The sequence below is a fragment of the Saimiri boliviensis genome, chromosome 12 (genome assembly GCF_048565385.1).
Source record: "Saimiri boliviensis isolate mSaiBol1 chromosome 12, mSaiBol1.pri, whole genome shotgun sequence".
Classification (NCBI taxonomy): Eukaryota; Metazoa; Chordata; class Mammalia; order Primates; family Cebidae; genus Saimiri; species Saimiri boliviensis.
In genome coordinates this window covers 14,209,077-14,233,686 of record NC_133460.1, presented here as the reverse complement: position 1 = coordinate 14,233,686, position 24,610 = coordinate 14,209,077, and the positions used below count along the sequence as shown (strand labels likewise).

The window sequence follows — 24,610 nt, the reverse complement described above, 5'->3', positions numbered from 1 at the left end:
GAGAGGTGGGTTTCTGTGAATCAGAGCCATGCTTTACATAAAGGTGCATCTATGATGCAACTAGTGACAGTCCCATAGATTAAGAATTTAAACAGGGCTGGGTGCAACAGCTCACGCCTGAAATCCCAGCACTTTCGGAGGCCGAGGCGGGCAGATCACCTGAGGTCAGGAGTTCGAAACCAGCCTGACTGACACGTAAAACCCTATCTCTACAAAAAATACAAAAATTAGCTGGGCATGGTGGCAAGTACCTGTAATCCCAGCTACTAAGGAGACTAAGGCAGGAGAATCACTTGAACCTGGGAGGCGGAGTTTGCAGTTAGCTGAGATCATGCCATTGCACTCCAGCCTGGACAACAGAGTGAAACACCATTTCAAAAAAAAAAAAAAAAAAGAAAAAGAAAAAGAAAAGAAATTGAACAGGGCTCTTTTCCATCATCTATTGAGCATATAGGGCTGTTTGCATCTACTACTGGCACCACTATGCTAGCAGTGATAACAGGAGGGAGCATTACCAAGACTTTCTCCGTGCCAAGATGCCTGATATCTTTTCTGAGGAACAAAAAAGAGATGTTATTATCCCCGTTTGACAGAGGACAAAACTGAGGATCAAAGACAAAAATCAGTCATTCAAAGCAAGTGTGGTTCAGAGCTAGAATCCAGAGACTCAATCCTTCCTTAGCCACACACCTCTGTCAAGATGACAGTGCAGCTGGCCAGCTTCCAAAAGAGGCATTTGTGGGCTCTGGAATTCAGTTGACCCTTGGCCAGTGGTTCCCACCCTGAAAGTCTTTGACCACTGTGAGTCCTAAGACATAAGGAGAGACCTCTCAGACAATTTGTACTATTTCAGAAAGTGAAAATTTCTTTTATAATATTTTTTATTTCAGTAGCTTTGGGGTACAGGTGGTTTTTTGTTGCGTGAATAAGCTATTTAGTGGTGATTTCTGAGATTTTAGTGCACCCATCACCTGAGCAGCATATGCTGTGCTCAGTGTATGCTCTTTTATTCCTCACTCCCTTGTCCAAGTCTTTCCTGCGAAGTCCCCAAAGGCCGTTATTCATTCTTATGCCTTTGTGTCTTCGTAGCTTAGTTCCCACTTACAAGTGAAAACATACGATATTTGGTTTTCCATTCCTGTTCCTGAGTTACCTCACATAGAATGATGATCTCCAGCTCCGATGAAGTTTCAATGAAAGGCATTATTTTGTTCCTTTTGATGGCTGCATAGTATTCCATGGTGGATATATTCCATATTTACTATTTTAGAAAATGAAAACTTCTTAAGGGTAAGGTCTTGCTCTTTTTTTTTTTTTTTTTTTTTTTTGAATTTTGCCCATTTTGCCCAGGCTGAAATACAATAGTACGATCTTGGTTCACTGCCCTTTCTGCCTCCCAGGTCCAAGCAAATTCTTCCACCTCCCGAGTAGCTGGGATTACAGGCATGCACTACCATGCCTGGCTAATTTTTTTATTTTTAGTAGACATGGGTTTCTCCAGGTTGGTCAGGCTGGTCTCAAACTCCCAAGCTCAGGTGATCTACCTGCCTAGGCCTCTGAAAGAACTGGAATTTCAAGTGCGAGCCCCTGCGCCCAGCCACTCTTTGTTTTATCTTGTAATACTAACACAGTGCCTGCCATGCTATAGTTGCTAAATCAATGAACAAACGAAGAGTTCTTTTCTCTGTTGTTTTCTTTTCTTCCTCTTTCTCTCTAAGCTAAAATTTATTTCAGTGTAGTGACCTTGGTTTTCCTTTAAGAAATACTAATAAGCAATTATATATTGTTCTGATATATAAAAGAATTTTATTTAATTGTAATTACTTGAATAAGTAAAGTGGGTACCAAAACTCAGATCCCATGAAAGAAAATGTACTTAGTACAAGAGAACGGTATGGAAATCTGTTAAGAGCATGGGAGAGAAGGCTTTCAACCCTCTTTGATAGACTTCTATGTTCTCTTGAGGTATTCAGACATGCTCACGACTCCTACACACTCTTCTGAGCACCAGAGAAAGTGCCATATGCCCTGAATCCACCAAGCCAGATTCTCTTTGGAGCCTGATCCGAGAAAATAGATGTGGAGGCCTTCTATTACATGTGACCAGCTCTTGACTATTGAGGGAGTGAAAACACTATTAGAGCTGATAAGGAACTATGACGTCCTCTTTATCTTCATTTGCGAGAGTAAGAGCTACCTTTGAAAAGCCATGAGCCTACCTGTTGTATAGCAGTGGAAAGGGCCGAAAAAGGGCCTTTCTCTTTTCTTATTTTTATTTGTCTTATGTCTCTGGACACAAAATAAGAGGAATTTGCCTCATGGCATAGGTAGTGTCCTTAACTTCCGATCCTTTGAGATGAAGTCCATTCAAAAGCAGTTTATGATGATTGACATACTCAGAAAAGCATCACGAACATCATTTGTTGAAATAGTTCTCCAAGTGGCATCTATTCTCAGATTTTCTCTCTTCCTCTTTCTGGTTGGTAGTTCTTGTGATAGTCTGCCCTCTCACCTTATTTGTTTACGATGATAGCTTCCGAAATTAATCAGTATTGTTTTTGCTTTAGCACAAAAGTCTCCAGACTTTTTGGCACCATGGGCCAGTTTTGCGGAAGATAATTTTTCCACAGGTGGGATTAGGGTGGGGATGGTTTCAGGATGAAACTGTTCCGCCTCAGATCACGAGGCAGTAGTTAGAGTCTTATAAGGAATGCACAGCCTGGGTCCCTTGCTTGCGCAGATCGCAATGAGTTCACACTCCTATGAGAAGCTAATGATGTTGCTGATCTGACTGGAGGTGGACTCAGGCAGTAATGCTCACTGACCCAGTACTCACCTCCTGCTGTGCTGCCCAGTTCCTAGCAGACCACCTACTAGCACTGGTCTGCAGTCTAGTGGTTGGGGATCTCTGCTTTTGTAGAATCATCAGGAGAAGCATGGAGATAATTCAGTTCTGTCTTCACGTTATACCCGAGAAGCAGTCAAGCCTGCCTTCATGTCTAATGTCTACATCAAGCCCTCTATGTCCTTAGTCCCCATGGTCTTCCTGTTCATCCACTCCCTCCTAATCTCCTTCACTCTTCACCTGGCTTGGATAGAAATAGAATCCAAGACTCGAGCACTCACAGGCGTCCTTGGTTTTCTTATCTTTTGGACATTCTGCTCTATCTGCCGGGCACACACCTGTAAATGTACACCTGGCTCCTGAACGCTGAGTAGATATCAGTTCAAATTATAATTTCCAACTTTAGCTGCATACTCAGTGTCTGTTGATAGTTATCTTCTTTAGAACAGATAAACTACTCCTTGGTTCTTAGGTTTCAAGAAAGGTTCTTATGTTCTAAATTGAATTAAACCTGGCTTGAAACCCATGTTGTTACATTGAACAGAAGTCCTTTCCCAGTTATTATTCAGACCCACCTCTGACGTCTCTTGTGGCACAATTCAGGGTTATAAGAGAGTGTCCCTCATCTTCACTTGGCTGCATGGGGCTTGGCTTTGTTAATGGGTCCGCCCACTCGGAGTCAACATTGGCCAGAAGATCTTCAGCAACTTAGCAAACAAATCCACACAGGAGTTTCCCATATCCAGAGCTTTGTGTTAAGCAATCTCAGATGTTCGCTGTTTCGGGAGCTGGGATGCAGGCTGCAGGTTGTCTCAGTGGTGTAACCACACCCACAGTAAGGATAGCAAACACTTATATAGTGCTTATGATGTATTAGGCAGTAAGGACAGTACACACATGAACTCATTTCATTTTTAAAACAACCTTCTGAGATATGTGTTACTGGTACTATCATCCCATTTTACAAATGGGAAAATCTAGGCACAGAAAAGCTAAGTAACTTGCCCAAAGCCCTACTCTAATGGAGGGCAGAGACCTACATAGTTTGATTAGACAAGTCTAGCCATTTGGTTACACCAGTTAAACTCGTGGCTCTCAGTCAGGGGTCATTTGGATGGGAGATGTGGCAATGTCTGCAGACATCTGTGGTTGTTGTGACTCATGGGTGTCATGGCATCTGGTGGGTAGTGACCAGGGATGCTCTGACCATCTTAAAATTCACAGGACAGCCTCCCCTACAAAGAATTATCCACCCCAAAATGTGGACATTGCTGAAGTTAAGAAACCCTGGGTAAGACCTAGATTTTTGAAACATGAAGCCCTCTCAGTGGGTTTGTCTAGGATGCTGTAACATCCACAAAATAGAGAAACTTCTCACCTTGTCTGGAGACAAAAATTAGCCAGACCTTGAGAATAAGGGACTAGTTACCCTCCTTGGCAATGGGAGTATGTGATGATGGTAGGTGGGGGTGGTGATGAGTCCTCTGTCTTCCAAATGTGTCTCTGGAAGCAAAATCAAACACAAGATAATTTCTCAATAGGTCATCATAATCCATAGATTATTAATTTATCGTCCAGCCACATTTTGTTCCCTTTCTAGTCCCACTCCCAAGGTCCTTAAGCTCAGCAATCAACCCTACTCTTATGTCATTGGGAAAATCAAAGCCATTAAGCAGGGTCCTGACCATGTCTCTGCTGCCATGTCTTAAGATCTGGTGAACTTCCATGTCTGGGCCAGTCGCAGTGGCTCACGCGAGTAATCTCAGGACTTTGAGAGGCCAAGGCAGGAGGATTGCCTGAAGCCAGAAGTTTGAGACCAGCCTGGGCAACAGAGTGAGACTCTTATTCAAAACAGAACAAAACAAAAAGCATTCATGTCTGTTGTTAATCAGGGATTCTTTCCCAGAGTAAGAATGTTGACTGGACCCTCATTTCTCTGCCTGAAGTCACTTCTCTGTCTCTTCGTCCTACCTCTACTTCTGCTCTGGACCTTCTTCTCCTTTGTCACACTGGATGGGGTGAAGAAGCCCAGTCTCCATGGGTTTCAGACCCCAACTCTGCCACAAATAAACTGCATGATCTTAGGCGAGGCACCTAACCTCTCTGAGCCTCAGATTATTCACTAATATCATGGGGAATAATGAGTATCTACCGCCTCAACCTACTTCTGTAGGGCTATTGCTACTACACCCTCAGTGCAGTATCTCTGACAAACCTAAACCTTCTGGCACAAACTTTAAAACAACAAATACGCTTGAGACCTCGGTTTGAAAAATTTCTCCTAATGTATGGTTATGTATTATTTAAGCCTGTGATGCATCCTTCATTTTTTCTCAGTCTTTCAGTTTTTTGTGGATCTTCCAAGCCCAGCTCCGCTTTCCCCTTCTCCTCCCATTCTTCCTCTTATCTTTATTTCTCCTCCTTTTCCCTTTTAGTCTCCTTCATCCTTTGCTCCTTCTCTTCCTTCTTTCCTCTTCTCTGTCCCATTCCTTTCTGTCTCCTCTCTTTTGTAGGCATGTGGCAATGCAGCTGAGATTTGGCACGTGCCATTCTGTTTGATGGGACAGCAAAGATGTCCTATCTCAAGCACAGGTCACTTTACTAAATGGGATATACAGGTCTTTCCTTCAAAAGCATACAGTCTATTGGAGGGCAGGGACCATGCCTGCTTCATCATTGACATATACTGGTACATAGTAAGCACTAATCAATACTCAATGAAATTAATGAGAATACCTATTAACCCGACTCTCTTGTTGCAAAGCAATTTGAGGTCCAGGGAGGGAAAGTCTCTGTTCTGACTTGATTCAGCAAGTTAGCTATTTAGTCAGAACCCTAACTCAGGATTCCTTCTTTCTTGGGTGCAATTTTGCTGAAAGCCCTAGAGCCTCACGGCCATATGTACAGCTCCTGTTCTTGGGTTTCTACTTAAGAATGTGGTCACCAAATGGAATGACCTGCCCTCAGGATTTCAGAATTCATGCGTTTTGGTTTGAAAAGCACAATGAACTTTCCAGTATAACTAGGCAGGGCAAGGTCCCGGCTATGCATCCCTGGAGAAGGTTCTTTGTCTTTCTGACTCCCAGTTATTTTATGTCTACGATGGACTCGGTGAATTGTATGGTACTTGTGAGACTTAACCAGGACAATACTTGAAATTGCCTTGCTCAGTGCTTGGCAAGTAAGCAGCTGCTCCACTGAAATTTCAGTGAGTTTCTTTCTTCTGTGCAAGGGAACTGGCCCTGCTTCACCCCATGCCCTTGCTCTACCCACTATCCTCTTGGGTTCCTTATCAGGGCTCAGAAAATATTGCTAATTTATGCACCATTTGTTCCACTGGATAATGCATTTGTGAAAATGTAAGATTCCCACACACTTCTAATTCAGGCAAGCCAAAGGCAAGCTGTGCTCCTGACCCTTCCAGAGAGAATGGGCACTTTATATCTAATACGGGTGATTGCCTTCTCCCTCGACATTCATGATGCTATCCATTTGCTTCAATTGAGGAGGCCCTGGAGAGAGATATCACAAATTGAATGATGTAGCTTGATCTGGCAAGAATTTCTAGGGATTCTGGTCTGGGTTTCTGTAACTCCCAGTGGTAAGTCAGGGATAGCTCAGCTTTGCAGCACACATAATGTGCTCCTTTTAAGATTCAATTTTGCCACCTACAAGCAGAGTGACCTTGGGCCAGTCATGTAACCTTGCTGAGGTTTTATAGTTTTGGTTAAGCATTGTCGGGCAGTAGCCAAGAGCTTTGGCTATGGCGTCAGACAGACTTGTCAGTCAGACAGACAGTCAGGATTGAATCCTGACTCCACCTCTTGTGGCTTTTGGTAAATTAATCCATCTCACTGGGTCTCAGTTTCCTGATCCCTAAAGTGGGGATTATAATAAAACCTTCTTTAAAGAGTTGTTTCAAAAGTTAATAGCTACTGCATTGAGAATTTACTATATGAGAGTAGCTCTTCTAGATGTTAACTCATTTCATCCACTCAGACTCCCCCATGAGAAAAGTACTATTAGTGTGATGCCTGGTTTTCAAATTACGAAATAGACCCGTATTACTTAAGTAATTTGCCCAGGATCACACAGGCAAGTGGATGCAAACTTGCTAAGTCTAGCTCCTGGAGTCTCTGCTCTTAACTACTGGGCTGGTGAGTCCAATGTCTGAAAATGCCTAGGGACGTCAGTCTGGCTTCAGAATTTGAACTCTCAGCCTCAGAACATAGCAGGGAGTGAGTGCTGAATGAGTGGCTGTGCTCAGTCTAGACTGCGTGCTAACTATTGTTACCATTGTTTCCTATGAGGACTCCAGAGGGTGACCTGCGCTAAAACGTGGCTGTGCTCCAGGAACTCCTGGCTGTAGTGAGCCATCATCGCACCGCTGTATTCCGGTCTGGGCAACAAAGTGAGACCCTGACTCTTTACAGAAAACAATTGGGTTGTTCTTAGCAAAGCACGAGGACCAGGAGAGTGCAGTGGGGACAGGGTGAGTGAGTTGGAGAGTGTCTCATAAACATTTGGGGCTGTGAGAGCAGATGTGCGATCTTGTGGAATGAGTCTCGCTTCAGGACTGTGTGTTGACGCTGATGTCACGGCTGCTCTGAGCGCCCAAGATACTGTTAACGAGCTGTGCCAAGCCCAGATGCAGTGTTTTCTCACCATATGGTCCATGCTGAAGTGCATGGTCTTTCAGACAAGGATGGGAGGAAACTCACAAACGCTGAACCCCATGCGTAGAACACCTACTTAGATGAGGCATGTCCTGCAAACTGCCCCCAGTTCCCCTGACTTCCAGGGACCATGTATTCACTGGAATGTCATTTGTTTTTCATCCAATAACCACAAATAGTAATGGAGTAGCCAGTATGTGTCAGACGCTACGTTTGGCAGTGGGATGCAAAGGTGAATGAAACTTTGCCTATGGCCCCAAAGAACTGAGACTAGCCATGAGGGGCATGGAAACAAACCATATTATAACATTATTGCAAGCTCTGTAATGCAGGTAGTTAACAAGGATTCTGGAAATTAAAAGAACTTCATGAACATCTTTGTAATGGAATAAAACAGATTTTTTTTTTTTTTTTTTTTTTTTTTTTGCGCACCTAGCATCTGAACACCTTTCCTTTTTGAGAGAACTCCCAACATAGGCCAAGGGCAGTCGCATCCTCTTCCAGCACAGGTCAAGACGGCAGACATTCTTCTCCCTACTCCCTGGCAGGTGGAACATGAGCACATGACATAGATGTCCACCCACTTCTTATCTGGATATCCCTTGGATTTCAGCCTCAGGTATAAACATGATTACTCAGTCCCTCAACCTGGGCATAGAGGAGATATCTCATATTACAAGTCTGAAATCAGACGTGGTATCTTCCCCTCAAAGCTGCCCTGTTCCCAGTAGTGCCCACATCAGTAAACCATGCTACCATGTAGCCACTGGTGCAGGCCAACAATCTTGGTGTCATCTGTGACGCTTCTCTTTCTCCTGCACATACCTCCCACCATTAAGGACTCCCATCATTAAGGACTGCTGGACATATGTTAACATCTATTCCTATGCTGAGCTCTTTTTCCGGGTTGCCCTCTCCACCTACACTCAGGCCCCTACAATTTCTCTCTTTCTCTCCTAAAATGGTTTCTTAGCAGATTACTTTCCTTCTACCTCTGCCACACTCCTATGTTTTTCTCAACAAAGTTACCAGAAAAGAGAAAAATAAGTGTAAATTGTATCATCTTCTGTGTGATATTCTTCTGTGGCTTCTCATCAAGGAAAACAATTCCAGTATCTTTCCCATGCCCCAGGAGGCCCTCCGTGGTCTATTCCCTGTCCATCTCCCTGACCCTGTTTTCTGACTTTCTTACCTTTGCTCACTCCCCTCCAGCATTACTGGCTTTCTTTCCAATAATGGTGGCTCACGCCTGTAATCCCAGCACTTTGGGAGGCCGAGACGGGTGGATCACGAGGTCAAGAGATCGAGACCATCTGGTCAACATGGTGAAACCCTGTCTGTACTAAAAATACAAAAATTAGCTGGGCACGGTGGCGCACGCCTGTAGTCCTAGCTACTCGGAAGGCTGAGGTAGGAGAATTGCTTGAACCCAGGAGACAGAGGTTGTGGTGAGCCAAGATCGCGCCATTACACTCACTCCAGCCTGGGTAACAGGAGTGAAACTCCATCTCAAAAAAAAAAAAATTTTTTTTGTTTTCAAAGTCAAACGAGTTTATTCAGAAAAGGCCTTGCTTGGCACCAGACTAAGAAAAGCAGCCCTGCCCCACCCCACCCCAAAAGGGACAATTTACAAAGACAGGGGTGCAGGGGAGAGCTGGGCGGGAAAGACACAGCTGGGCCAGGCGGCTTCTGCAGGCCGTGGCCTTCCCTGAGAGTGGGGCCTCGCACCTGCTGGGGGCTGCTGCAGAGGCCGCCACAGGAGGACAGCACTGCGAGTCGCTCCCGAGGCCACACCGCCGCCGGGATGGACATTCCTTTCCTTAAGGCTTCCCAGACCGAGGGGAAGGCCCCACCTCTGTGTCCTGCACCTCTGCTGCCTCCCCTGCCTCGGCCGGCTCGTCCCCTGCAGGGCCTGCAGAGCTGGGCCTGGGCCCTCTGATGGGTTCCTGGGGGCACCTTCTTCGGGCCCTGTTGTGCCTTCTGTGTCCTCCTGAACCCTGTTCTCAGTGTGTCCAGCCTTGGGGCACCCCAATGGGGCAGGGGACCTGTCAGGGGCCAAGGTCTGGGCGCCACCACTGTCCCCAGCTCCCCCATCTACCTTCCTCCGCTTCCTCACCTTGTCAGCCACCCTGGCTTCCAGGGGTTGGGGGCAGGGCTGCATGGCCTTCCCGGGGTCCTGGCCACCCACTTCTTGGGTCCCCGTCCTGAGGCTGCCCTGGCTGAGGGCACACCCCTCAAGCACACCAAGGTATGAGAACATGAGTATATTCAACTGTCAGATGCAGTTGAAATGAACTTACTTAAAACCTAGAAGAGAGAAGAAAAATTGAGAGCAAAAGTACCTGAAAGGTTGGAAGGGAATAAGATCCGAAGCCTAGGTTAGCAGGGAGTTTGGTCCTATCCACAGGCGAGATGCCTCCTTTCATCTTATGGGAAGAGGGAGACCAGCATGGTTTGGAAATAGTTACTGGATCGGAGGCCCAGGCGAGAGCCCTGGTGAGGAGGTGAAGGTAGAGAAAAGGAAGATTAGGGCATCAAAACCTATCACAACAAAAACCTAGCATTAGGACTGGCCCACACTTCGGAGTGGAGATAAATGGCTTGTCATTCATCCACCTATTCACTCAACGGATAGGCATTGAGAACCTGCTATTTGCCAGTTCCTGGTATGAGGCACTGATCCTGGTGTTGAATTATTCTCTCTCAGCCACTCAACTTAGAAACAAAATACACACTTAGTGAGACCCTGGAACATACCTTTATCTTCCGGTCCTGTTTCCTTCTCTGTAAAACTGGAGCAATAATGATGCCTGCTCCGTTGATTTAAGTAGTTCATTATGTGATGCTGCAAAAGCTCTTTATATTTCAGCTGTGGGAGCTAGACTGGTAGCTTAGTAGAGTAAGAGACTGCATCAGCTTTGCTTACCGTTACATTACCCATAAGTGATTATTTATGGAATGAAGGAATGAATGACTATAACTGATTCAGAATCAGTTTGAGGAAAGGGAACTTTGTCTTTTATAGATTTTGAGCAAGTACTGGATATCTTCTTACTGACAAAATAACTGGATAATTCATGCCACATTGGCTGAATAGTGGCTCAATGAGATAGTCTTCCCATGTGTGCCCTAAATCCAGAAACTCTCCTAAAGTTTATACTCTCTAAATTCATGGATAGCATGATGGTCAAAGCCATTTAGGTTCCTCTACTCCCCTCTACAATCTTCAAAGCCTTCTGCAATGCCTTCTCTTATTTCCTTTTGTGGTAAGCACTGAGCCAAGCACACATCTACCCTCCTAAATCTACCAGCTTATACGTTGGGTACCATTTTATACCAGATGTGTCGGATAAAATACTCAAGATCCACAAAGATCTTGACAGGTTGTCAATCAGCTGAAGTAAAGGAGACGAATCTGAATGGGGCTCATTGCAAAGACAAGCACTGAGGGCTAAGAAGGGAAAGGTGAAGAATGGGTGAAAAGAAAGCCGAGTACCTGCTCCCATGCTAAAGAAAAATGTGACAAACACACAAAAATACATCAGAGGAACTAAAATCTGGAAAAAGCCATGTAAAAATAGCTATTTTCTAGGTGATGTGTTTTTGCATCAAAATTTATCCAATATTTTTATAATATGATATGAGTTGCATAATAAAACAAGGGACTATAACTCTCCACTTGAAATAAAAGCAAGTTGTCAGTGTAGTTCCTATACTCAGGCTGAACTAATGGTAGTTCCCTTGTTGGACAGCAGCCTCCAGATCAGGAAGTGTAATTGATGATATTGGCATGAATTACAGTGTACTTTTTTTCTAGATCAGTTTTTTAGTTCCCGTGTTTTTCAGCCTTTTCCATTTGGTCAAATGAAGTATTTTTTCCTCTTGTTCTTCTGTAAGAATTCCTGTAAGAATAAACCTGATTTTGGCCAGCTGGCTTAAGTTAAAAAGAATTCTGACACTGAATGGGCATGCTCCTAATTGATTTGCCTGCATTATGACATTTAATCTTCATTACAATCCCATGAGGCATGGCCTTTTATTAACTCTATTTTCTCTGATGAAAAATTAAGGCTCAGAATGGGTTAAGTAACTTCATCAAGGTAGCATGGGTAATCGGAATTCTTATTCAGGCAAATTCGATTCCCAGGGGCTGTTTCTTAGCCTTGTTCCTCCAAATTAGACAGATTGATCTGGTGAGAACCAAACAGACACACACATAAAGACATTCAAACCACTTTGAAGAATATGTCACTCTAAGATGAGCATGGTGTTTATAGCCAGGGCTATTGCTTTGATCTGAAAACACCACGCTGCCCAACCATTACACCCTAACAACATCCAGCTCTTTGTGAATTTCTCTACGAGGCAAATTCCTCTTGCCTCATAAAAGTTCTTGCTGAGAAAGCTCAAAACTCGGTTGTAATTAATTATTGACAGAGCATGTGAATTAGAGATAAAAGTCATTCTTTCTCTACACACGTGATAGTAAATAAATTTAATTATGGTAGGAGAAGCTACGGGATCTTCGTCTGTATTAAGTTTTATTAGCTAAGACATTTAAAAGCATGTCATCATAACAAAGAGGTCTTGTGTAATCCTAAATGTACCACTTTGGTGCAAGGCTCAGAAGTGAATAGAATTAATGGAGCACATGGTGGCAGATGGCCTGCTGTACTGACAGGTATTGAACAGGTTTATCGTCAATTAACTTTGGTCTACATATGCCTACAGCAAATTGACTGTATAGTAGCATCCTAAGCTTCATTTTAGCATTGATAAGCCTGCCACATTCAGATTAGGGGAAAATGGCATCGAACCCCTTTAATATTCATATCTTGGAGCTCCCAAATAAGATAAGGCCATTCTGGAAGCACACTTGGATGGAGGGATGGGAGGGGAGGAGCAACCTTAGCAGGGGAACTAAAAGATACAGACCCTGGTATGGGATCTGTCAGTGGCTCGCTGGGCAATTCTAAGAGCAGAGAAATAATAAAATTCCATATATTGAACCAGCCCTATGCTAGATCTTTCATCTTATACGTTGTTTTACTCTCAACCAAATTTGAGGTAGGTTTTAGGATTTTACAAACGAGGATAATAAGCCTCAAAGATGTAATTCTGTTGGCTGAGATCACAAAGCCTGTCTGATTTCCACATTTATTCCCCGCCCCCTGGGCTTCAGTTTTCTCATTTGCACAATAATGCCTTTGGATCAAGTTGGGGATCAGCAGATTCTTTCTTGAAGGAACAAAGACTAAATACATCAGGCCCTTTAGGCCTTATGGTCTCTGTCTGACCTCCTCAGCTCTGCTGTTTTAGTGTAAAAGCAGCCTAGATGAATATGTAAAGGAATGAATGTGGCTGTGTTCCAATGGAAGTGGATCTATAAACATTGAAATTTGAATTCTATATAATTTTCATGCATCATAAAATGTTTTATTATTATCATTTTGGTTCCCCCCGCCCCACAACGATTCAGAGATGATGAATCATTCTTAGCCGTGAGTTATACGAAAACAGAAGGCAGGAGGTAGTTTGCCAATCCTGGACTTGATGAGCTTTGAGGTCTTCTTGAGCGCAAAGATTTTTCAAAAAACTGCTACAACAATAATAATGTCCTTAATTTATTGAGCTCTTACATATGCCAGCTTCATTGCTGAATGCTTTCTAAGCATTATCTTCCTTAATCCTGATACTACAGTGTGAAGTCGGTGCTTTCATTATCTCCATTTCAGAGATTATACGACTAATATGTAGAGAAATCAAGGGTATATCTAGGTTAAACATAACTGGTAAGAGGTAGAACAGCTGTTTAAACTTGGGGATATAAGGTTCCCAGGAGAGAATGCAAATGCCTTATGTTGCCTTTTCTGATAATACGCAGTCAAGATAAGATAATACTATAGTTGGGACACGTAGGTAAGAAGAACTTTTGAGTCTTTATCAATTTTACTGGGTGGTTCCGAACTAGGCTGTTTATATCACACATTTTGTACAAAGAAGTTACAATATTTCTGGATAGAAATAACCATTCTCTTCCTTTTTCCTCCCTCTCCTAGAAATGTGATGCCCAAGACTCTGGATGGGCAAATAACCATGGAGAAGACTCCAAGTTACTTTGTGACGAATGAGGCTCCCAAGCGCATTCACTCCATGGCCAAGGACATCAAACTGATTGTGGTGGTGAGAAATCCCGTGACCAGGGCCATCTCTGACTACACGCAGACACTGTCAAAGAAACCCGAGATCCCCACCTTTGAGGTGCTGGCCTTCAAAAACCGGACCCTCGGGCTGATAGACGCTTCCTGGAGTGCCATTCGAATAGGGATCTATGCTCTGCACCTGGAAAACTGGCTCCAGTATTTCCCCCTCTCCCAGATCCTCTTTGTCAGTGGTGAGCGACTCATTGTGGACCCCGCTGGGGAAATGGCCAAAGTACAGGATTTTCTAGGCCTCAAACGTGTTGTGACTGAGAAGCATTTCTATTTCAACAAAACCAAGGGGTTCCCTTGCCTAAAGAAGCCAGAAGACAGCAGTGCCCCGAGGTGCTTAGGCAAGAGCAAAGGTCGGACTCACCCTCGCATTGACCCCGATGTCATCCACAGACTGAGGAAATTCTACAAACCCTTCAACATGATGTTTTACCAAATGACTGGTCAGGATTTTCAGTGGGAACAGGAAGAGGGTGATAAATGAGGCTAGAGAGGCAGAGGAAGGCTAGTGAATGGCTAAGGAGGCTCCTTTCCAGAGTCCTTGAATACCCCAGCTTCTGCAGCTTCACTTACTGGAGTGCCAAGTAGATCTCCTCCTCCTTCATGCAGCCCGGATTGCCTCTAGTGCTGTTAGTCGAGGCAAGCAGGTGGATCCCGCGGCATCCCCATGGAGGAACCAGGCCCATCTGGGCAGCAGCATCTGGTTGACCAGATGGCCACCAGAATCTGCTGTTAATTCTTCTCTTCTGCCAGTTAATCTAGCCTGAAGACAGAGGATAAATAGCTGTCGATGTCAGAGACAGTGCTATTAATGTGAATGACAAAAAAGGTCTACTTTATGGGGGTTCTCCCTTTAGTTTGGGGAGCAAGGGTTCTAGCCCTGTATCTGTCATGGGTACCTGCTGTCTAAACTTCTGCCTGGGCGTCTCTCCAGAATGCACTTTGTGGCTGAGTGCTCCAGGACTCCTAGGGAGCAAGGCCCTCCCTCTAAGGTGTTTCTAGTCTTCTCTTTAAAGGCCTCATCCCACAACCCCTGACTTCCTCCCTCCCCACATCGTGAAGGCAGAGGCATGCATGTTCCTCACCAAAAACACACACCCACACACACAAAACAAACAAAAAGGAAAATAAAAGCTGACACCCCTCGAAGCCTTCTTTCCAAGAGCCCTCTAAATGGGGTTGGGTCTCGCTCTTCATGAGTATCCTGGGTTGTGGAGAAGCTTAGCATATGCCCTTGTGCTCAGATCCAGCCCACTGGGCTGCTCTAAGAGTAGGGTAGTTGTAGCTGAGGTCAGAGCTCTGAGGTTGGCAGAGACGAGTGGCCACATCTGGGGTAAAAGGAGAAATCCTGTCCTCTTGGTGGGAGGTTGCCTTACCTGAAGACCATCTCTCCCAAGCACTGTGGTTTTGAGGCATGTTAACGGGGTGGGCTCTGTCCCCTAGGGTCCCCAGAAGGGCAAAGACCAGAGAGTTGACAGGTCTGTTATTAGGAATAACCCTTAGCCATATAGTGGGGAGAGGAGCAGTCACCACTCTTCTGTTTGCCCCCCTACCACCTCCTCAGGCTTCATATTCTTTATTTAGAAATGGCAGAGTGGGGTAGTGGCCAGAGGGCTGAGTCCATTCATCAGATCCAGTTTATGGGGATTGGGGGTGAGCAAGGGCTGTCTGCAGACACACCCCAGCTGAATGAAGTGTCCCTTCCCATCAGTTTGAGTCAACTAAAAAGCACCATTTGACATAAAGCACTTGTTCACGGATCTCCAAAACCAGAAATTGTTCTAGTAAAACTGGAAATTTGTATGAGTGGGGGGAGTTAAATCTGTTCAGCTGTTATTAAACTGTCATTTCTCCCGCTAAATGAAAACCGTGTTGTTATAAAGCTTAATGCAACCTGATTAATAAGTTTCAGTGGTGTGTTTATGTTGATCACCTCCATCCTTACTCCTACCCTGGAAGGGCAGAAGCATCCACTCTCTGGGATGGCCAGAAAGTCCCAGATTCAAGAATCTTCAGAAGGTTCTGTCTGTAAGGTACAATGAATCTTGCAATAGTACAAAGCAAGTGGGTTTTAAAAGGGGTGCAGCTTTTCTTAACTAATCCCAGCAAGGAAGGGACCAATAAGCCAGATTCATAAACAGCCTTACAAATAATGTTTCCAAATAATAAAGCAGTTATTGAGCTGAAGACAACAGCTATACCTGCACTATCAACGTAAAAGAAGAAACAGATCAAAATGCATACATATATATTTGAAGGAAGAAAATGCACAGTCATTTAGAAGGGCAAACCGTGAGACTCATGGGGGGTTTGCTTTCATAAGCAGAGCAAGGAGCGAGTGAGTTTCAGCCCTCACCACCCATCAGAGTCAGCCATGGAGTCTGTTCAAGCTACAGCTTCCAGAGCTCTGACCTGTTAATGAATCAGAAACTCTTAAGGTGAGGCTCAGGAATTCATCCTTTCAAAAATCTTAGGGAAGCTGAAACGGAAAGCAACTGGAGGAAAGGCTTGTCTATGTATTTCTTTGCCTCCTCTCCCTCCCTCCTACCTATTTTTATGCTTTTTCTTTTTTGGGAATAATTTCCAAGAGAGGTGACCTCCACAGTGTTATGGCTTCCCTGCAGAAACATGTGCCTTTTTGGAGTTCAATGGGAAGAAGGTTAACTGTTGCCCGTATAACGTAGACGGTCAGAGGAGAATCTAGTTGTAGCAATCCTTTAGAGAAATAAATAACCTATTAATCTAGCTTACTCTCATCACCTCCATTCTGGGCAGACACATACTCATTTCAGTCATACCTGCTCTCCATGTTCCATCTCCCTGATTGTCTGTGTGTCTTTATAAAACCAGAACACTCAGACTTGCCTCCAAAGAAAGCTACTAAACATGTGTCCTCACATAAGTATGTTCCCAAAATCTGACAAGCAAATCCACTTTGCAATATGTTTAGCCGATAGTAAATAAGCCACTTCACCTGGGAAATAAAAGTGGAAAATCCCCCTTCAATTATTTATACATCGTTGCATACTACAGTAGGTTAAAAGTCCCTGGAGAAAGAGGGCAGAGGACTAAGTCTTGGGATCTTGGGGATTTTATATTTAATAGTGTTTGGTGTTACCATTGAAAACTCGTGGTTCTGAAAAAAAATGCAAATTTGACATGTTTAAGGTCCATTTTCTTCAGTGTCCACTCTAGCATGATCCTTGTCACTTTGGGAGTGAGCCACTTAGCCACATCCCCTTCTGCCATGTGGAGACTTGATGAAGGAATTATTTTGTATCCAGAAAAGCTAACTCAACGTGCTGAAATAGAGTCAGGTTAATAATACTTCTGCCCTATTTAAACGTGAGCATTGCAACTCACAGGAGATTGAATTTTGTATTTGATTTCAATTAGCAAAGCATAAATTATGTTTAATTTTCAATTCCCCTCCTTTCCCTCGAATGGATGATTCATGGCTCTGGGAAGGCTGCTGCGTGTGGTTCAGAGATGGAAAAAGTAGAATTCATCCTCCCAAATACTGCAGCTATCATTGCTCCTGTATGAGTCTCTTTCTGCCAATATCATTCTGTACCTGAAAGATGTGAAAGCCTTGACACTGTGATGTAGATCTACAAGTTGAAAACACATAATAATCAAAAGCACTCAGCAGCCTATTTATCGTTAAAACTGTATACAAAAAACATGACTTCAGAGTTGTGACCCTTCTTTAGGATTCTCTGCAATTTTTAGGAGCCCTTTAGATCAAATTTTAAGTTCAAGAGAGTGTGGCCTGCTCAATCCCTTAGTACTAGGAGTCCAATCTGAGCTTCACTTCTTCAAGACCACAGATCTTTTCCCCTCTCATTTGCCCACCACTTTACTTCACAAAGAACACTTCTCCATTGCCTCACTCCAGTCAGAAGAGAGATCACTGGGTTTTATCCTTTCCTCTGTTTTTGTCTTGGACAATTAGATTTATCAGTATTAATGATAGTTTTCATATCTGTAACATAAGTATATTTAATTCCTATTGGCCTACCAGCCAGGGTTTTTCTGATGATCAAATTGAGTTAATAGATGGGAAAGTATTTGAAAAGAATAAAGTACTTCATTAACACAAAGTAAAGTGATGATGGTGGTGTATAACTGATGGTGATGATGGTGGTGATGGTGATGATGATGACCTGTGGAGCTAATGTGATAAGGATGATGATGATGGTGATGATGATGTAGAGATGATGGTGATGATGGTGATGGTGATGGTGATGATGGCGGTGATGGTGATGATGACAATCTGTGGAGCTAATCTGATGGTGATGACGCAGAGCTGATGGTGATGGTGGTGATGGTGATGATGATGATGATGATGATGATCTGTGGAGCTAATGTGATAAGGATGGTGATGATGGTGATGATGATACAAAGCTGATGGTGATAATGGTGATGGTGATGGTGATGATGGTGGTGATGGTGATGATGATGACCTGTGGAGCTAACGTGATAAGGATGATGATGGTGATGATGATGCAGAGCTGATGGTGATGATGGTGGTCGTGGTGATGGTGATGATGATCTGTGGAGCTAATGTGATAAGGATGATGTGATGGTGATGATGATGCAGAGCTGCTGGTGATGATGGTGATGGTGATGGTGATGATGATGATCTGTGGAGCTAACGTGATAAGGATGATGATGATGGTGATGATGATGCAGAGCTGATGGTGATGATGGTGAAGGTGATGATGGTGATGATGGTGGTTATGACGGAGGTGAAGACGATGATGCTAACAATGATGAAGATGCAGAACTGATAGTGATGAGAATGCTGGTGATGGTGATGATTATAATATCTGTGGAGTTAATGGTGATAAGGATGATGATAGTGATGCAATATGATGATGATGTGGAGCTGCTGGTGGTAATGATGATGGTGATGGTGATGATACTGCAGAGCTGATGGTGATAAACGTGATCATGGTGATGATGATGAAGAAGATGATTGTGAAGAAGATTTAGAAGAAAGAAGAGGAGGAGGAGAAAAAGGAGTTCCCAAAACCCCTTCCAGAACAACGTGCCTTTATAGTGTTCCAGGGAATATGTTCAGGTGAAAGCACTGTTTTACTCAGACCAAACAATGATGAGAGTGCTAAGAGAAAGGGAAGTACCATTGATTGGCTTAAAGCCAAGGCCACAAGAAGAGCGCTCTATAAATGACATTGAAATGGGCTGAATTTCATACACACAAATGCAAACCTACTCCTCTACCCAAAGACAGGGTCTCTTCTCCACCGAATTTGTAAACGGGTTCTCATCATGGCCTTTCCCTTGCTATATATCCAAGGTTCTTTCAGATATTACAAGGCTTTGAGATTCATTCATAGAGAGCCAAACAAATTCTCTTGAAATGAAGGTGAGGGGCGATGTTTTTGAGCTTTCAGGCTATGTATTCAGTACTTGAAGCTCTGATTCCCAAAAGTTTACAAGGAAGAAAAAGACGGTTGGGAAGCAGGGCATATCCTTAAGAGTAGCTCTCATAGTTTTCCGGAAATGAGTTGGGATTGAGGAATCTCCTTAGGTTCTTCCTGTAACACATAAGGATGGAAAGAGATGAGTTCATGTATTTCCCAGTTTCTCAAAAGAATGTAGACTTGTCATGTTCAGACATAAAAGATACATGGAACCCCTTTCTATAATTATGAAATGTCTTACATGACGAAGTAATAATAGTGCATTTTCTGTCATCAAGGCTAAGAAAATGTATGTGTGTGAATGGAAGATAAGCAAGAATCTCTAGTGTCCTTGGGCTATGGGAAAACAATGCTGCTCTAGAAGCCATGATGTTTTATTAGGTCTTTAGTTCACACACACATCTACAGAGTGACCAGGTGGCAACAGGAAGAGATATGGGGAGGAGCAAAGCTGACTCACCTTAACACTTGACTCTTGGCACTCCCAACCCAATGGGGAAGATGGACATGGACTTAGGCTAAATGAGGGGGGACACACAGAGGGCACATGAGGTGGGGCAGGGTAGGGGGAGGTGATGCAGAGGATAACCAACGAGGGGAAAGGGAAGACTGCCAAGTACTTGTGGCAGTAAAGACCACACTCAGCAGCATTTATTCTCATCCCAATTCATAAGACAACTCTTTGGTTCCTTCTATCCCTAGAGAAAAGAGCAGGAAGCGTTTGAGATGAGGCTGCAGGTTCCACTGTGACTTTGCAAATCAAAGGCGAGAGACAGGTTGATCAAGCAGAAGATAGCTTCTTTTCTGTCATTTAGCGAAGAAAATGTTTCTTAGTTTTCATCCCAGTGGAAGTGCCTGTTAAGGGTGTCAGTGGAGAGGACCTGCTTCCATGAATGCTTGGGAAAGGGCTTTAGAAATAAGGGCTTTTTTTTTTTTTTTTTTTTTTTTTTAACTCTAGGATTCCTGCTTAGAGGAAAGGAAAAAGCAAGCTGTAAAACAGGAACTGTTTATGCCATAGGCACCAGGATGAGGACTGAGTCTAAATCACAGACTCACAGACCAGTCCCCAGGCCAGAATGAATAGCATCATCCATTTATTCTGGTCTGGAGCTCATGGCAGAGAATACAGAGTGGGGTCCTTATAAATTTCTGGTTTCTAACCTCAGCTAGGCACTCGGTTCTGCTATTTGTTCCTTTTATCGGTCCCTAGGAAGCTCCTTTTTCAGGCCTCTTGTATTTGTTTCTGAGACCTTCCCCTTTTGTCAAACTTTTTATCCCTACCCCTGTTCTCTCCCTCTTGTTCTCTTGGCCAAAGGAATCAGCTTCACGGAGAAAGCCGAAGTTGTCTCTCTCTGCCTATCAATCACTGGACTTGGATTACCTCAATACATTAAATGCATTCAGTGATAGTGCCCGCCTCATAGCACATGTGAAGACTCAGATGACATATACAAGGAGCCTAAATGAGAATGAGAAGGCTGGGTGCAGTGGCTCATGCCTGTAATCCCAGCACTTTGGGAGGCCAAGGCAGGTGAATTACCCGAGGTCGGGAGATCAAGACCAGCCTGATCAACACGGAGAAACCCCGTTTCTACTAAAAATACAAAATTAGCCAGGCATGGTGGAGCACACCTGTCATCTCAGCTACTCAGGAGGCTGAGACAGAAAACTTGCTTAAACCTGGGAGGTGGAGGTTGTGATGAGTCAAGATTGTGCCATTGTGCTCCAGCCTGGGGAACAAGAGTGAAACTCTGTTTAAAAAAAAAAAAAGAGAGAGAGAGAGAGAGAATGACAAAAAAAACCACAAAAAACAAAAAACAAAAAACAAAAAAAAAAACCCCAAAAACCTAACAAAACTAAAACCTCAGTGGGCTTGCTATTATTATGATGATGAATTTTTAAAAAATACTAGCTGTGGCATGAATTCTTCATCCTCCACTCACATCTCATCATCCTACTCTTGCATTTAATTCTTAACTCTTAACCTCAAGGATCATGGACTTTATTCATGTATCTTCCTCTCCTCTTGGTCTTTATAAACATCAGTCCAAAATAGAATATCTCATCCTTAATTTAAGAAAATAAAATACAAAACCTTTCTGTAGTACTTTTCAAAATACCATACGACATCCCACCTTCATAGCTAAAGTCTTTGAAAAAGTAGATTTTACCCTTTCTGAACTCTGTCAATTACTTTCATCTTCTCATACACCTGCCTCCTGATATCTGCTCCCGTAAGTCTAATGAAGTGCTTGATAGGGCCATTAGTGATGTCTTAATTGCTAAATATAGATGGTATTTTTGGCTTACATCTACTTGATGTCTCTGTGGCATTTGATGCTGTTGGCCATCCCCTTGTACAAGGAAGCTCTCCCGCTTCTGCTTCCAGAACATTCCTCTCTCTAACACCTGTCCCAGCTCTGTTCTCATCCTGTCTCTCCCTCACAGACTCCTTCTCCTCTTCTTTATTATTATTATTTTAAATAGGGGAGGTGGCTATCTTCGGACCAGATCTCTTCATGCAGATGTTCTGAATGGTCTCATTCACTCCCATGCTTTAAACAATGTCATAGCTAAATCCCAAACTTATATGGTGAATGGCCATAGTTCCTAAGACGGACGGTAGTAATAGGCTGTCTAGCAGCCGTCTACTCCCTTGTCTCTTGTTAAAAGCACCCTCGTTTTGTTTTGGTAAAAGATGGCAATGTGTAGAGGGAAAGAGGACCTCTTCTCTAAACCCAAGGAATGACCTGTGACTAATCTAAGCAATTCATGTGAGCTCCTAATAGCCAGTGGAGACTAAGCAGTGGTCAACTCAGAGATTCCCAGAAATATAAAATTTAAAGATAGAATATTCATGTATTCATGTACATATTCATATGCATTCACAGTACTTATTTATCAGCAGCATTTATATATATGTATATGTATATGTGTGTGTGTGTATATATATGTATATATATATATGTGTGTGTGTGTGTATATATGACAGTGACCAAGGCTAAAAGGAAAGGGATCTATTTTTTCTGCTTTTGAATGCTTTTGTGAGAGGATGGCAGATGTAAGAGCTGTGGCAGCCATCTTGTGACCATGAAGGCAAATATGGCTGACACTGACAATTTCAGAGAAGAACGGATGGAAAGAGCCTGGCTCTTTGTTGGCCTTCTTTATCTACTGACTCATGCAACCCTGCAACTACTGCCTTCCAAGCTTTTTATCAAATGTGAGAAAAAACATCTTCATTGCTTAAGATGCTTGCCATTGTGAATCTTTTTTGTGCATATATGCATACCCAGGTTATAAGACCCTTAAGGTCCATAGGAAAGAAGAGAGAAGGCATGGATATTAGACCTCAGTATGTGGGAAATCATAATGACCTCACAATGTTGACTGGCATTGTGGGGTCAGGCAAGGACATATCAAACGCACATTTTAAAAAGCGGCATTGGTTTCAGACATGGGCACACCTTATTCAGTTTTTCACATTGCAATGCATTGCTTTATCGCCTTCCAATTCTATTCCTCTATCATCATAAAAAGTCACATTTTGTAACACATCTTTGGATCCAGCATCTTTTTTGCACCACCACGTTATTCAAGTTACAAATTCCCCCAGAGGCTTCTCAAATTTGGGGGAGGTTAACACATCACATCCAAACTCTATAGTACAGTCTGTCTCCAGACCATCCCCCTCCAGCCTCCGATGGCAACTACTCCCTACTCAATGCTCCTGCCACACTGATTTTTCATCATTCCCTACACAGTTTCTGCTGTACTTTGTACTTATAATATCTTCCCTACACCAATCCTTTCTTTCTATGTACAATATTACTCATGCTTAATGCTTTAAGACCTGGCTGAAATATACCTTTTGTGATTCCCTTAATGCTTTAGGATCTGGCTGAAATATACTTTCTCTGATTCCCCAGCTGAATTGGTTGTCCCAACCTCTGCATTTTAAATTCTCTACAGTGCCACTTAAGATCATGCAATGCCACTTCTTGGAACCACTGTTGTCCACTAGACTGTGAGCTCCTTGGAGGTGGGAACATCTCATTTGTCTCTGTCTCCCTGATGCCTGGCTCTGGAATTGATACAGGAATTACTGAATAAAGGGATGAATGAAAGGTTTACCAATCAAGTAAATACATTATTTAATGACGAGAGCACCAGGCAGAGTCTTCAATCTTCATTAAAGCCCACCTTTCCCCCTCTTTATCTAGCTTTCCCAGTTGTGGCCTCTTTATCCACTGAGCTTACTGATCTCTTATAAAGAAGTAATATGACCAATAAATGAAAGAGAAGAGCTTCTCATATTTCTGAAGAATGAAAAACTTCAGACTTTCACCTTATATTTTGCCAGGCTACGAAGGGCATCTGACTTTTCATCTGAAAACATCATTAAAGACCTCAAGAGGTAAGATAAACAGTCTGGGAAAGACAGTTTTTGTCTCTTTATGCAACTCTTTGGAGATTCTACAACCTCACTTGATGCTCCTTTTAGCATTTTATCATCATGGATAAGAACTGCTCCTTTATGTCTGACTAAATGCCACCAGTGTGTAAACCTTCTTTATCTTAAGGTAGATTTCTTGAACCTTTACCACATATCAGGTGCTCTTCCCTCTACCCGAAGTGCTCTCTGCCAGATATACCTGTGACTTATTGCCTCACCTTGTCACATTCCTGTTCAAATGTTGCTGTCTCAGAAAGGCCTTCCCCGTTCATTCCATTTAACATCATGACCCGTCCACCCTGGACCTCCGTTCCTTTAGCCTGGAGTATTTTTGTTCATAGCACTCTTCCCAGTACCTGTTGCTATAAAACAGCATACTTTACCTTTACGTGTTCAATTGCTTCCTACCTAACCAGGCATAGTGGCGCACACTTGTGATCCTAAATGCTCAGAGGCTGAAGTAGGAAGATCAGTTGAGCCCAGGAGTTTGAGGCTGCAGTGAGATATGATCATGCCACTACAGTCCAGCCTGGGTGACAGAGCCAGATTCTGTCAAAAAAACAAACAGCCGGGTGCGGTGGCTCAAGCCTGTAATCCCAGCACTTTGGGAGGCTGAGGCGGGTGGATCACGAGGTCGAGAGATCGAGACCATCCTGGTCAACATGGTGAAACCCTGTCTCTACTAAAAATACAAAAAAAAAAAAAAAAAAAAAAAAAAAACTAGCTGGGCATGGTGGCTCGTGCCTGTAATCCCAGCTACTCAGGAGGCTGAGGCAGGAGAATTGCCTGAACCCAGGAGGCGGAGGTTGCGGTGAGCCGAGATCGTGCCATTGCACTCCAGCCTGGGTAACAAGAGCGAAACTCCGTCTCAAAACAAACAAACAAACAAACAAACAAACAAAAACTGCTTACTCTCTGCCTCTTCCACTAGAATATAAGCCACAAGAGGCCAGGGACCCACTGGCTCTTGT

At 43.4% G+C, this 24,610-nt stretch overlaps 1 protein-coding gene across 1 annotated transcript in view; it reads left to right on the top strand.

The window, feature by feature from the left end:
* The window catches only part of HS3ST4 (heparan sulfate-glucosamine 3-sulfotransferase 4), a 439,431-nt gene extending 421,608 nt beyond the window's left edge, over positions 1–17,823 (top strand). Inside the window, exon 2 of the mRNA XM_010340865.3 lies at positions 13,581–17,823. Within this exon, the coding sequence (XP_010339167.2) occupies positions 13,581–14,217 (637 nt within the window). The 3' untranslated portion in view covers positions 14,218–17,823. The remainder of the gene's footprint in view (positions 1–13,580) is intronic.
* The last annotated feature ends 6,787 nt before the right edge of the window (positions 17,824–24,610 follow it).